The sequence below is a fragment of the Myxozyma melibiosi genome (genome assembly GCF_037950935.1).
Source record: "Myxozyma melibiosi strain Phaff 52-87 chromosome Unknown BZA70scaffold_16, whole genome shotgun sequence".
NCBI classification, from domain to species: domain Eukaryota; kingdom Fungi; phylum Ascomycota; class Lipomycetes; order Lipomycetales; family Lipomycetaceae; genus Myxozyma; species Myxozyma melibiosi.
Genome location: NW_027042930.1, coordinates 421,313 through 433,359, shown reverse-complemented (window position 1 = coordinate 433,359; position 12,047 = coordinate 421,313). Strand labels below are relative to the sequence as shown.

The following is a 12,047-nucleotide window of genomic DNA, read 5'->3' as shown; positions in this document are numbered from 1 at the left end:
GTCGTCAAGCTCTTCGCTCTTCCCTCATTGTTTCGCCGTCAAGCTCTCCGCTCTCAGTGTGTGCTAACTTCTGGTCTGATTGTCCTCCTTTGCCTTTGTTTGTATCATACTACCGTCCTGCCAGATAAGCCCTCCGCCAAGGCCTCAACATGTCGTCAACCTCCCCACGCTGCTGCCTGCTCGCCTGGCTACTTCCACTCGCGGCGAGTGCTGCCTGTTCGTGTCAACTCGTCGATGAGTGCTGCCTGCTTCCACTCGTGTCGGCTCGTGGTGAGTGCTGACTGTCCGCGTCAACTCGTCGATGAGTGCTGCCGATTGCTCGCCCAGGCTCCTCACTCGTGTCAGCTCGTCGATGAGTGCTGATCCACTCTTGTCAGCTTGTGGACGAGTGCTGATCCACTCTTGTCAGCTGCGATCAAGAACAAGGCCTTGCCAGCGCTGCAAACCACTGTCTGTTTTACTACTCTATACTTCTATAATTAATAAATTGATAAAGACTGAATAGAACCGTGTAGCGAGCCTTTGTGTCCGGCTAATGGCTGACTAGAGACTGTTATAAAGACTTGTCGAAATGATTCTCCGGCTGATGGATGACTAATAAATGCAGACTAGAGACTGTTATAAAGACTTGTCGAAATGATTCTCCGGCTGATGGATGACTAATAAATGCAAATAGAGAATACTGTAGACTGTTGATAAAGACTTGATAGCGACGATGTCTAGATGATGACTAATAAAGAGAATAATGCAGAGCTTAGAAAAGAGATCCTGGGACAATGACACATAGAAAAGAGATACTGAGCCGATGACAAAACAGGAGATACTGAGCCGATGACAAAACAGGAAATACGCGATAATGACAGTGATAATGCCAATCGAAGCAGAGCTGGCAGGCGCGCCACCCCTACCCATGTGGGACTCCCCCCCCCCCCTCCCACTTGCTCTTAATCCCCACCCCTACCCATGTGGGACTCCCCCCCCTCCCACTTGCTCTTAATCCCCTCCCACTTGCCATGTGGGACTCCCCCTACACACCCCCCTCCCACTTGCTACCCTCTGTGTAGGCCGACAGAAGGACAGACACACAGACAGAAAAAACAGATAAACGAGTGAGCGCGCAGGAAACTAAAAGGATCAGACGAGTCGGCAAGAGCTAGAGATGACACTCGTTGCGATCGTCCATGTGATGTTATCCTCCAAAACCATCCCCGTGATCACTACTTGAAACTTCCGCAGAATCGAATTTTCTAAAGGGACAGCGTCTGTGGTCTCCTTCGCTACCAGCCAAGCATCGTCGTCGTTTCACTGGGCGCAGGTCTGCATCTGCATCCGTGTCGGCGACGCGCTTGGCTGGATTAACCTGACTGCTCACAGACAAAGGAGATCCGACAGCGCCTAATTGTTCGTTATTCTCAACTGGGGTCTGTTGATGTTCCGGGTCATAAGACGGAGGCGCGTGCTCTGGATGCACAATGTAGAAAACGGCCCTCATCTCATCGTGCAGCATCTGGAACATCTCGCGCTGACTTGGCGTTAGCATTTTGAACCAGATTATCTCTCTGCACACCTGGTACACATTTTTGTGATCGTTGGGGGATACGGAGAGCTTTAGTGCATCTGAAAACACAGTGAAGCCGCCGTGGGGATGGGTTCCTCGGTATCCTTGTTCCGGAACGCTCTCAGCATATTCAGGGCAGACGAGCTCATCTTCAAAGTATGACTTGTTCAATGAAGCGGTGACGAGAACACGAAACCTATAGCCGTAGCCGACTTGATCGACTCTAGCAAGCCTGCCCAAGAAACGCTCGCACTCTTCGCGCATGAGCGTGTTTCCAAGCAGAGATAACCTATGCTGTAGGAGAACGGCGTCGACCCACTCTTGTCTGATCTGTCTGTGGTCGGGGTCAATCGTGAGATAGATGGAGTACCAGCGACTGAGATGATTGATACGCTCGTAGTCGCGCATCAAGGTCGTCAAAGCAGAGTCCAATTGGCGAAGGCTGAGTCGACCATCTGCCACTGCCTTGAAAGGGATGAATTCGAACGAAGGGCAATGAACGTCGATATTTGTTAACAGAGACGAGAAGGTGACCGTGGACATGTTCTCATGAGTTAAGCGCCAGCCCTCTTTACTCAAAAGCCGCTCGGGATAGGGCGTGTTGACCATGCGTTCAAAGCCCTCTCGCGTAAGAGATCTTTGACGGTTCAGAAAATCGTTCAAGACCTGCGGGAGGTGGAGTTCAAAAGACTCCAACGTGCTGTGTGAGCCGGGAGGGAGCGGAATCCGCCGAACGAGCGAACGGATCAAGGGGTTCGAGTGGTCTATGACTTCGCGTCCTTGAACAGGTTCGTACGCTGGTGGACTTTCCGTGGGCGGCACAGGATCGAGAAAAGTGGAAGAGAAAAGAAGATCGAGGACAGCTTGATCACTATAAAGATCAAAAGAAGCCATGGTCATTGGGAGAGCCGAAGGTTGGGAACGAGGTGCTGATCGAAAGGAAAGGTATGAGGGGAGAGAAGAAGAAAGGAAAGAAGGGCGTGGGACGTACATTTTATAACCAGGCATAGCAAGCAAACAAGGCAGGAGGCCGCACATGGTAGCTAAAAATAAAGGGCAAAGGGTGGCTTCGTCAGGTACGGAAAGAAGGCCGTGATTGCTGTGCAAGTCGAAGCCTTGTTGACCGGAAAACCAGCAAGATAGTCATTCTCCTTGCCGCCGGCCTCTCCTTTCCTGTCTCTGGTATTCGTAAAACCGGTAACAATATATCCATACAGGCCAGATTCGTTGTTTGAATCAAATCATCATGCACGATATATTATTGATGCGACGGTACCTCGCGCTGTTCGAGCTGTTTTTGAACAAGAGAGAGTTGCTGGGAGGTGAGAACATGGTCTCAGATAATTAGGGTTTGCCTTGTAGCAATCCCAGTCCCACAATCAGTGCTTCAGCTTTTGGCGGCTTTGGTCATTTCTTTGGTCACTTTCTTCTGGATATTAAATAATAATACAATTTAGACCGGTACTTATAATAATAAATCTTAACTCTTAAATAATAATAATACTAATAAATCCCGACATTAGAGATCATTCGTTACGCCGATGTCAACTTGCTGATGTCGCATTTTGAGCTGAGAACTGCTGAGGACACCACTTCTGTGAATCATAATAAATCAACATTTTACGGCGATCCAGAGCAGCAAGCTACACAAGGATGCACCAACAAACTGGTGATGTGTAGCTCTTCACTGAATTTAATGTGATTGCATATTTATGGACTTTTATAGGAGCGAGGGGTGGTGTATATTAAATGCTGCAGTATTATACAGCGATCTACAAACACGGCTACAGAATAAATAAGGTGAAGGGAGCCACCAGCAATCAAAATGATCTACAATGACCCCGAATATATTTTGAATGCAAAGACAAAGACAAAACCAAAAACAAAACCAGTAATAGGAAACTGAAAGGAGTGTTAAATTGAAATAACACGAGCTATTGCACACGCGAGAATCAAGCGACAGAGTCCGGAAATAATGATTCGCCCCCAGTCCTGCGCAATTCGATAATTTTCGGCGGGATTAAAGATAACACTGTCTCACAGAAGGATATGGAGGGTATTCCGAGCGTACTTTCCAAAGGCCAATGATTTGACATTCAGTGACGACCGTACAGCAGGGAAGAGGTGCAGACAGACAGTAGCGTTACTTCTTTAAACAGAAACCAGCATGTAGTCCGATGAGATGACGTTAGCGAGGGTATCTTGTACAATGGCATATGTCAGATACACAGTAGAGGTGGATCACTTCTCTCTTGAGTGTTGGCGTATCTTCCTGAGCAGTAGTCGACGTATAAGACTCTTCTGGTTCGTTCCAGGATGTAATATGCTGCGGGGGGACAGCTAGATGAACAAGGGGAAGTCAGTAAAGCTTGAGAGACTTGAGAGAAGGAAAGGGGGATCATAGGACCGTTATACATATGCTGGCTACTATACAGCGAAGCCTTGATAACCAGCGATCGAAGATCTTTTCGAGCGAGCACGACCATAGGCAGTTAATAACAGAAACCCGGACTAGATCCTGCGGTTCTGCCTAGCTGGTCCTTGATGTTGCTTTTGCCAGCACGAGAGGCGGCATTATCGTGCGCGGCATTTTAGCTCATTGTTTATGAGCGTCTGGGAGGGGAGCGGTTAAGAAGGAGCACCCTGTTGATATGAAATTCGTTGATGCGCTCTTTCCATTGTGATTCGAAGACGTAGTTTTCGTCGCGTTGCGGAGCAAGTGACACCCGGTGCCTCTCTCAGTCATCGAGTTGCTTTGCAACAAGAGAAGCGGGTGCCTATGAGTCGGAATCGGTCGTCTATTGTGCTTGGGGCACACAGCAGCATGTTGCGATGCACGAGAAGAACGTGTTTTCTTCTTATCGACAGCCATTGTTGGGAATAGGGACGCGCAGAAGGTGGTTGCTGAGGTAAGAAAGTATTGAGTTGTGCCGAGAAATGAGGATAGATGGAGTCAGCGAGGCCTTTTGTGTTGACCATTTGTGCCTTGTTCGAACAAGGGCGGCCCTGTATCTGAACCCTGCTGAGCTAGAGGAGTTTGTGTAGGGTCTGAGCTATGTAGAACAGTTGGAAACATTTTAGAACAAGGAGATATCTACACAAAACCCTGAAATACTCGCCGTTCGCCTGGTCCCCGAAAATGCTCGTCTTCTTTTACAAAGCCTGCGTTCTTGTGCGACGCGTAGAACTGCACGCTCTCCAACCAAGCCGCCTCAACACCTAACTGCGCTGCTTTGATTTCTTTGTTCTATCTTTCTGTACCGTTCGTCTTCTTCTTTAGCTGTTGCTTGATGTGTGTCGCTCTGTTGGCTCCGCGTTTCTCTTCCTCGACGTTGACACTGACGCTGCCCACCTGCACCACCCTCCCCAAGATCGCGTGCGCTCTCTTCGACACCCTGCTGTGCTTTCTCCGGGGTTACAAGACCAGCCTTATTCGTAAAGCTCAAGCGACTTCACGACGTCACTATGTCTACGGAGCTTCCAGTTACGAATCATAATGATAATCATCATACCTGATTTATGATAAGAGTATGGAGGAAGTAGCAGGCCGTCGCTATTGAGTGAGAGTTTGCTGCTAGCACCCTTCTAGTAAGGTGTAATATAATATATAACAGGCTGGCTTACCAGTATTGATAAACAGGTTGATAGAAACCAACCAGTCTTCCGGTTTTCGATATTTAGACAAAATATATACAATTCGACAAGGTACTCCTACCAGGCCACAAACCCGACTCCTCCGAACTAAGTTTTCATGATCCCACTATCCTTCTGAGCATTCACCCCTCCGCGCGATGCTTGACTCGCACTTATCTTTTTCCCAGCAGCTTCTCTCAGTCTGTCCTCAAGAGCTTCCACCTTCTCACCAAATGAATCTACAGATTCCTCCAGCTCATCGAGCTTCTGATCCAGCGTCCGCATCTCGTATTGCAGCCGCGCTGCCTCCATATCTAGATCCCGGATTCCATTGGCCAAATACCCTTCGCGCTGTACGACACGATGATACTCCTCTTCCAAGGCATTCATATCTCGCTCTGAGTGCGCATAAAACATCATCAAATCGGCTTGCTGCAATTCGAAATCACCTCTGATAATCTGTAGAGCGACAAAGAGATTAGCTTGAGATCAACATCAATGTAATTTTGTAAAATAGCACAATAAGAAAGCTTACCTCAGCTTTTTTGGTCTCGCTTGAACACCATTCCTCTCTGCGCTTCACTTGCTTGATCAATTGCAGAACGTAATCAGGCGAATACTCAGACGGTTCTGTTCGACGAAACACAGCAGCTTCAGCGACTGAGAAACTAGATCGACGGCAAGGCGCGTCTTCGTAACTGCAGCTATTGTTGGGAGGCTCCATAACAAGTGTATCCATCGGCAATAGAGAGCTCTTCAGTTGCGCACTATCAGATGATTTCGACAACGCAAGGGGTACGCTCTCTGTGTTCGTGCTCCGAGTGTTGATGTGGCTTATATGTACACCCAAATCGTCAAATGAATATGCTCGTCGAGGAATGACTCCCATCTGTCCAGCCTTTTGGCGGTCCAGGCCCATTCTGAACTCGTCTTCGATGGCTTCCAGAAGTATTCTCTCCTCTCTCATTTGATCGTTCTCCACGACGAGACTTGCGCGGGACTCGTGGTTGACTGTCTCATCTCCAAGTGCCTTCTCCGATTCAGCTTCACTCGTCGTCCTGTGCCGAAGTTTGCGACTGCTGAAGTACTCTTCTGCCTCTTCATCCACTTCATCGTACTCATCGCCATCATCCGAAACATCATCCTCATACCGATAGTCTGTGAAAACCTCTGGCGCGTCAGGATCATCAACTCCTCCAGCAAAATCGGTTGCTATTGAAGGTGCACTAGAGCCCGCAGTTGAAAGAGGTCGGTTATCGACTTCGCCTGTATGTCTCCCGCTGAGCGTCTTTTTTGACTTGTTGCTGCTTGCCGAATACAACTGCTGGCTGACCATTTCTTCGTTTTCTGGACGCCCCCGCTTTGATTTCAAATAATTCCCTGCTTTCCGTAAGGCCTCGTCTGTCTTGACTTTCCGCCTATGCATTCGATCCTTGAGATGAATCTTCGATGTTCCATCAAACGCAGCAGACTCCACTGTGGCCGCAGAAGTCAACTCGGCGTTGGATTCAGAGGCCTCGTCGTTCCGCGCTTGCCTTCGCTCTCTTCGTTGCATCCGCACAAAATCTGGAACTTGATCAAAAAGTGAAGATCCTGTTCGCTTCATAAGAGACTGATTTTCGGCTATCTCTTCGGATTGGTCGTAGTCCGAATCTGAGTCAGTGCGCGAATAAGTGCTGCTTGCTGTAGTAGACACCGCCGCTGATGGTTTTGGTAGTTTTGTTTCCAACCCTTCAGATTGACGAGGAGAGAGAGACTGTAGATCTTGTTTGGACGATGATGCGCGAGTCCCAGAGCTTTTGTTGCTGACTTCCGGCGAAAGATGGGACGACAAAGTACTCTTTTGCGAGAGCGTTGCGTCATTCTCTGTCCCGGTCGACTGCTGCTTGGGAGAACTTGTGGAGGGACTTTGTGGCACCAGCTGTTTGGCGAACTGCGCATAATTTTCCCAAGTGTACGCATACTTGGATATACTCTTCATGTATCTTTCATATTCTTTGGCGTTTCCCTTTCCCAGAAAAAGATATCGAAGAGTGTGCCCATAGACGTTCTGTAGGAACTTGTCGTATTCGGTGGTCTCAACATCTGATGCGTTTTGCGAGTGAATGCCGGACAAATCTTGAACAGTTGTCTTGACCACTTTCGCAATCGCAAACCTTTCCGACGCTGAAATCTTTCCTGAAATCTTGAACAAGCTCTCGCGTGTATTTGGATCGAGTATGAGGTTGCCTTTCAACTTGTACTGCCGCTGAAAAGAGCCAATGCTTTGCTGGAACACATCCATGTCAAACGGGTCCTTCGGAACAGGTGCTCCAGAACCATTGAGACGATGGCGACATCCGACGACCATGCCCAACACTGCGGCGACAGTGGTAGGGCCCAAACTTCTCTCGGACTGGCTACCATAATGACCAACTCCGATGTCGTGCCACCAAGTATTGAGAGCCTTCTCGGTCATGTCGCACAACAGCCCATCAACGTCCGCAAGTTTGAATAGACCAAAGTAATAAAGGCACACCTGGACCAGTTTCACGAGATCAATCACCGCATCCTCAAACGGCACTCGATCGCTGAGTTTGTATAGCTGATAGAATTTGTCGCGACTCGCATCGGCAGGCTTGTTCAATGTGATGCCAGAACGAGCACCACAACCAATTCTGCGCAAGTTTTCGTTCAGAATGAAGTCTTTGAGATGAGAGGGAAAGTCGCCGTCGGGAACAGGGATCAGTGTCAAACTGGAAGGGAAGGAAGAGAGACTGGTGACGTATAGGAAGGCATTGAGCGGCTCATATGGATTCTTTTTGGCGTTCATTTTCGCCAAGTCGTCCATGAACAAGGAAAGGGTCTTTGGCCAGAGCTGCGAATCGGCAGGAATCGTGACTGAGGCGACTGTGACGACGTGGTCGGGATTGCCCGTGTAGCAGACGATGCAGGCATTTCTCGCTCGCCTGGTTGCCCACTGCTCGACGACATAGACTTCATAGCCAACTATCTCAAACAATCCCGGATTGATGAAGTTATAACGGGACTCTTGTAGAAAGCGCAAGCCTGGGATGCAGGGAACTAGGACGACTTGCTTCGGCACGTCTGCGCTGTAGAAACGGGAAGGCGAGCGGGTTGATTGGTGACGTCGCCTGCTTGGACTCCGGCTCCAAGCACCAGAGTTTCTGTTCTCAAAAGTCCCGGAAGCGGAAAGCCTGTCTAGCTGTGGACTAGGAGCCATACTCGAGGGACTACCGGGAGGGTTCTGATAGGAAGAGACGGAAGACTCGGCGGGGTGGCGGGATGATCTGTGGAAAGTCGATCCGCGGAAGACGTCTGAAGCAGAGTAGGGAAGGATAGAGGTGTTTGAAAAAGCCATGCCCCAAAAGACCACGCGGCCTGCTGCAGGGAACCGGGCTGCTTCGCCAGTGAAGGGTTGACTTGAGAACTGCGGGTGGATCAAAGACCGACTTCCAACTCGGCCAACACTTTCTCGATGGTAGCGTCGTGCGGCGCGCCATTATGGGCAGCGCTGTATCCGGGCCCTTACCCGAATACGATAGATATCTCACAGAGTTGATCACGGATGGATCACATTGTGACTGGTAGACTCCGGTCCTAAATTGTCTCGCCGGGCAAAGTATCGCACTGGCCTCGAGTCTACCTGCTCTGCTCACAGCTGCGACCCGTCTTATCCTTCTGCACCGCTCTTGCTTCCTTTGCTCAAATATTCGTCTACAGCACCATTTGTGGCCTATCTATATAACATAACCATGACGACCGCTACTATCACCGAAAGCATGCTCACGCGTGAGCGTATATTGCGTCTGTTCCCCGACGTCGCCGCCAACGATGTCGAGAAGCCCGATAATCAGAGCGGGCCCGAGTTGGAAGGCTACGACGAAGAGCAGGTTCGTCTCATGGAAGAGGTCTGCATTGTCTTGGACTGGAACGATGTGCCCTGCGGCAGTGCCAGCAAAAAGACTTGTGAGTTGTCAATCCTACCAAAGTCGGCTCTGCTTTAGACGCGTCGGCAGCTCTTCGATAGCTGTACGCGTCTAATGCGCTGTTTACTTTCCTTTTCCTCGGATTTTGTGCGGATTATGCTTCTAACACTTACAAGGCCATCTTATGACGAACATCGACAGCGGACTCCTTCACCGGGCGTTCTCGGTCTTCCTTTTCAACGATGAAAACAAGCTTCTTCTCCAGCAGAGAGCGGATGAAAAAATTACGTTTCCTGGTGAGTACAATGTCGCTTAAACATACACCGACTATAGACTTATTGGTATTTATCTATTTAAGGCATGTGGACGAATACCTGCTGCTCTCATCCGCTCTCGATCCCTGGTGAGATTGGACACGACCTCCCGACGTCAATCATGGGCGTAAAGCGAGCCGCTCAGAGAAAGCTTGATCAGGAGCTTGGAATTCCGGGATCGGAGGTTCCAGTCGACAACTTCCATTTCCTTACTCGTATTCACTACAAAGCTCCAAGTGATGGTATTTGGGGAGAGCACGAAAGTGAGTTTGATTGATGTCTTTCCGGCTCTATAAGTGTAATGGATAGCTGACAAGAATCTATCGATTAGTTGATTATATTCTGTTCATCAAGTCCACTCCGTCCGTCGCCGCAAACCCCAACGAGGTCAAAGACACGAAATATGTCACTGCCGATGAATTGAAAGCGATGTTCAAAGACGACAGCCTTACCTTCACACCCTGGTTCAAGCTTATCTGCGAGACATATCTCTTTGGTTGGTGGTCCGATATCGACAATGTTACCTCTTTTCATGAAGATAGCATCAGACGTCTTCTGTAAGCTCATTTACAGCGTCTCTGTTCGATTGGCGGCGTCGATCGCCGTTTTGTTTTATATTTCATAAAACCATATATTTAGGATGCTTCCGGCTGCAAACTGTTTTCTGCCGTCAGTTTATACATGGGTCTAAGTGGCAAAAAAGTTCTTTCGATTTTGAATAGAATGCATCTCTGATCATCGTCTACTTTTTGTGGATCTGAATGAGAGGTCAAACTGAGTTATACTCTACTACTGGAGACTATGAGACGAACTTGTTTGGCAGAAGATGATGTGTGCTTCTTTCCTTCTTCTGTATTTTTAATTTTATCTGGTGATGTTTTTTCATGGCCTCATCATGCTGAGCTTCAACCAGATACCATAAGATAATTGTTGTATTGTCAAATTGTCTTGTTCTATTGATTTTTATTGTCTTTGTTTGTACCATCTAGAGTGTGCACGTTGCCACCGATTAATTATCTCATCCCTGTTCTGTTCTTTGTATTGTATTTCAAGCATACTTTCAGTGTTAATTCTTTCCGTTTTTGGGTCTATATTTCAATCAAAGCTTTATTCTAATATTGAATATTGAAGAAACGCGAATGGGGTCGCAGAGTATGACGCGATTGCGATGCCTTTCACCCACACTTCCACCGTTAACAAGGTCACAGCTGAGCCTAGAAGCGGTAAAAGCAGAAATACCTCTCATTGATGTGAAAAACGGTTGACATATCTTTGCCTCTCCTACTGCTTTTGTTTACTGTTAAAATTTGTCTGCTCTCGGTTCTCGTATAGGAATCAGAGAAATATTATTAGTAATTTATTAGTCACGATACGCCGCTTAGATTAACTACGGAGATCATGGATCTCAGTTGATCGATCCGTATTCTCTACTACTTCAATTTACTATCCACCCTGCTCGCAGTCATGGACGCACCGAACATATCAGATAGAACGTTAAAGCAGGAATTTGCCCACGCTTTATCTTTATACTCGCTTCTTCTTCCAAACAACACAGATACGTCGGTAGCGATTCGCACCAATCCCCCAGCTTCGACCACGATTTCTCAGCGTGATCTTCAATCCACCAGCAGCGACGGCTACCAGTCTTTACTGCGACAGTGCATATCGTCTTTTGAAGCCAGCAAATCAAAGGCAGAGCGCCTTTCTCTTTTCAGTGACAACGAATCTATAGAAGATGTCGCCACAAATTCAATTTTATTTCTCACGATCGATTATTACCTCGCGACTCTCAACGACAGGATATTCACGGCTGGAATCTCGGAGCGCAAACCGTTAGCGATAAAGTCCAAGCAGTTGTATCTGTCATTCCTGGCTCTATGCGACTCCTATGGCTTGTTAAAGCCTGAGAGCGCGAAAATTCTACACTTCATTCAAAAGGCCCCAGTTGAGTCTCCAATTTTCACTAAAGCATTTGCTCAAAGTTATAAAGATCCGGCAGAACAGCGAGCGGCAAGAATCGCCAAATTCAAGAGGGAGAAAGCGATTGAAAACAGTGTGAAAGAGTTACGGGATCGCATGTTGGCAAGCACAGAGGCTGACGACGATGATGACGACGATATCGCCCGTGATCTTTACATACGACAAATCGAGTTGTTCGCTGAACGGTCATTCAACTCCTTGCAAGGTCTGGATTCAGAGCTCGAAATTTTGGCTATGGCTCCCTCTCAACCTGCTCCCCCTCCTCAGCCACCGAAATCAGAGTCCGAAAATAAGAAAGACGACTATTCTGATCGTCTCGATGCGCCTGCCAGAAGCTCGCAGCCTTTGCTGACGCCGCAAGGCAAAGTCAATCGACCATTCATGATTGTGAATAAGAGAGAGCAGTTGAAGAAAAATGTGTTCAAACCGGATTACGTGCTGCCGACAATGACGATTGATGAATATTTGGATGAAGAGCGAAAAATGGGAAATATGATCGAAGGAGGTGGGCCCGAATCGGCAAAGAAAACTGAGGTCGACGAGGATAACGAAGAAGAGCAGGATAAAGAAACATACAGGCTTCGCCAATGGGACGAGTTTACTGAAGCGAATCCTCGAGGATCTGGTAACACA

At 48.0% G+C, this 12,047-nt stretch overlaps 4 protein-coding genes across 4 annotated transcripts; 2 read left to right on the top strand and 2 right to left on the bottom strand.

Annotated features, from left to right (window-relative positions):
- Positions 1–948: 948 nt before the first annotated feature.
- BZA70DRAFT_285770 (uncharacterized protein) lies at positions 949–2,437 on the bottom strand. The gene has a single exon (XM_064913790.1). It carries the CDS (start codon positions 2,165–2,167, stop codon positions 1,190–1,192), a length of 978 nt encoding a protein of 325 aa, XP_064765732.1. The 5' UTR covers positions 2,168–2,437; the 3' UTR covers positions 949–1,189.
- A 2,718-nt stretch (positions 2,438–5,155) lies between these two features.
- Positions 5,156–8,655, bottom strand: BZA70DRAFT_297896 (uncharacterized protein). Its single transcript, XM_064914581.1, has 2 exons — positions 5,727–8,655; positions 5,156–5,650 (listed from the first exon to the last, which is right to left on the bottom strand). The coding sequence occupies exons 1-2, from the start codon at positions 8,550–8,552 to the stop codon at positions 5,300–5,302; spliced, it is 3,177 nt and encodes a 1,058-aa protein (XP_064765731.1). The 5' UTR covers positions 8,553–8,655; the 3' UTR covers positions 5,156–5,299.
- A 182-nt stretch (positions 8,656–8,837) lies between these two features.
- Positions 8,838–10,447, top strand: BZA70DRAFT_100970 (isopentenyl diphosphate isomerase). The gene is made up of 4 exons (XM_064909321.1): positions 8,838–9,160; positions 9,297–9,416; positions 9,479–9,697; positions 9,766–10,447. Exons 1-4 carry the CDS (start codon positions 8,947–8,949, stop codon positions 9,993–9,995), a joined length of 783 nt encoding a protein of 260 aa, XP_064765730.1. The 5' UTR covers positions 8,838–8,946; the 3' UTR covers positions 9,996–10,447.
- Positions 10,448–11,054: 607 nt separating this feature from the next.
- On the top strand, positions 11,055–12,044 carry BZA70DRAFT_223899 (type 2A phosphatase-associated protein 42; the record flags this gene model as incomplete). Its single annotated transcript, XM_064910199.1, has 1 exon — positions 11,055–12,044. A coding segment is annotated over one exon (990 nt), but the record flags the coding sequence as incomplete, so codon positions are not given.
- Positions 12,045–12,047: the final 3 nt, after the last annotated feature.

Bases quoted from the DNA above. Each gene is read 5' to 3' on its own strand.
- BZA70DRAFT_100970 (XM_064909321.1), top strand. From the start codon at position 8,947: ATGACGACCGCTACTATCACCGAAAGCATGCTCACGCGTGAGCGTATA. The intron at 9,417-9,478 runs GTGAGTACAATG...TATCTATTTAAG, and splicing joins TGAAAAAATTACGTTTCCTG to GCATGTGGACGAATACCTGC. The intron at 9,698-9,765 runs GTGAGTTTGATT...TCTATCGATTAG, and splicing joins TATTTGGGGAGAGCACGAAA to TTGATTATATTCTGTTCATC.
- BZA70DRAFT_297896 (XM_064914581.1), bottom strand. From the start codon at position 8,552: ATGGCTTTTTCAAACACCTCTATCCTTCCCTACTCTGCTTCAGACGTC. The intron at 5,651-5,726 runs GTAAGCTTTCTT...GTCGCTCTACAG, and splicing joins GCGAGACCAAAAAAGCTGAG to ATTATCAGAGGTGATTTCGA.
- BZA70DRAFT_285770 (XM_064913790.1), bottom strand. From the start codon at position 2,167: ATGGTCAACACGCCCTATCCCGAGCGGCTTTTGAGTAAAGAGGGCTGG.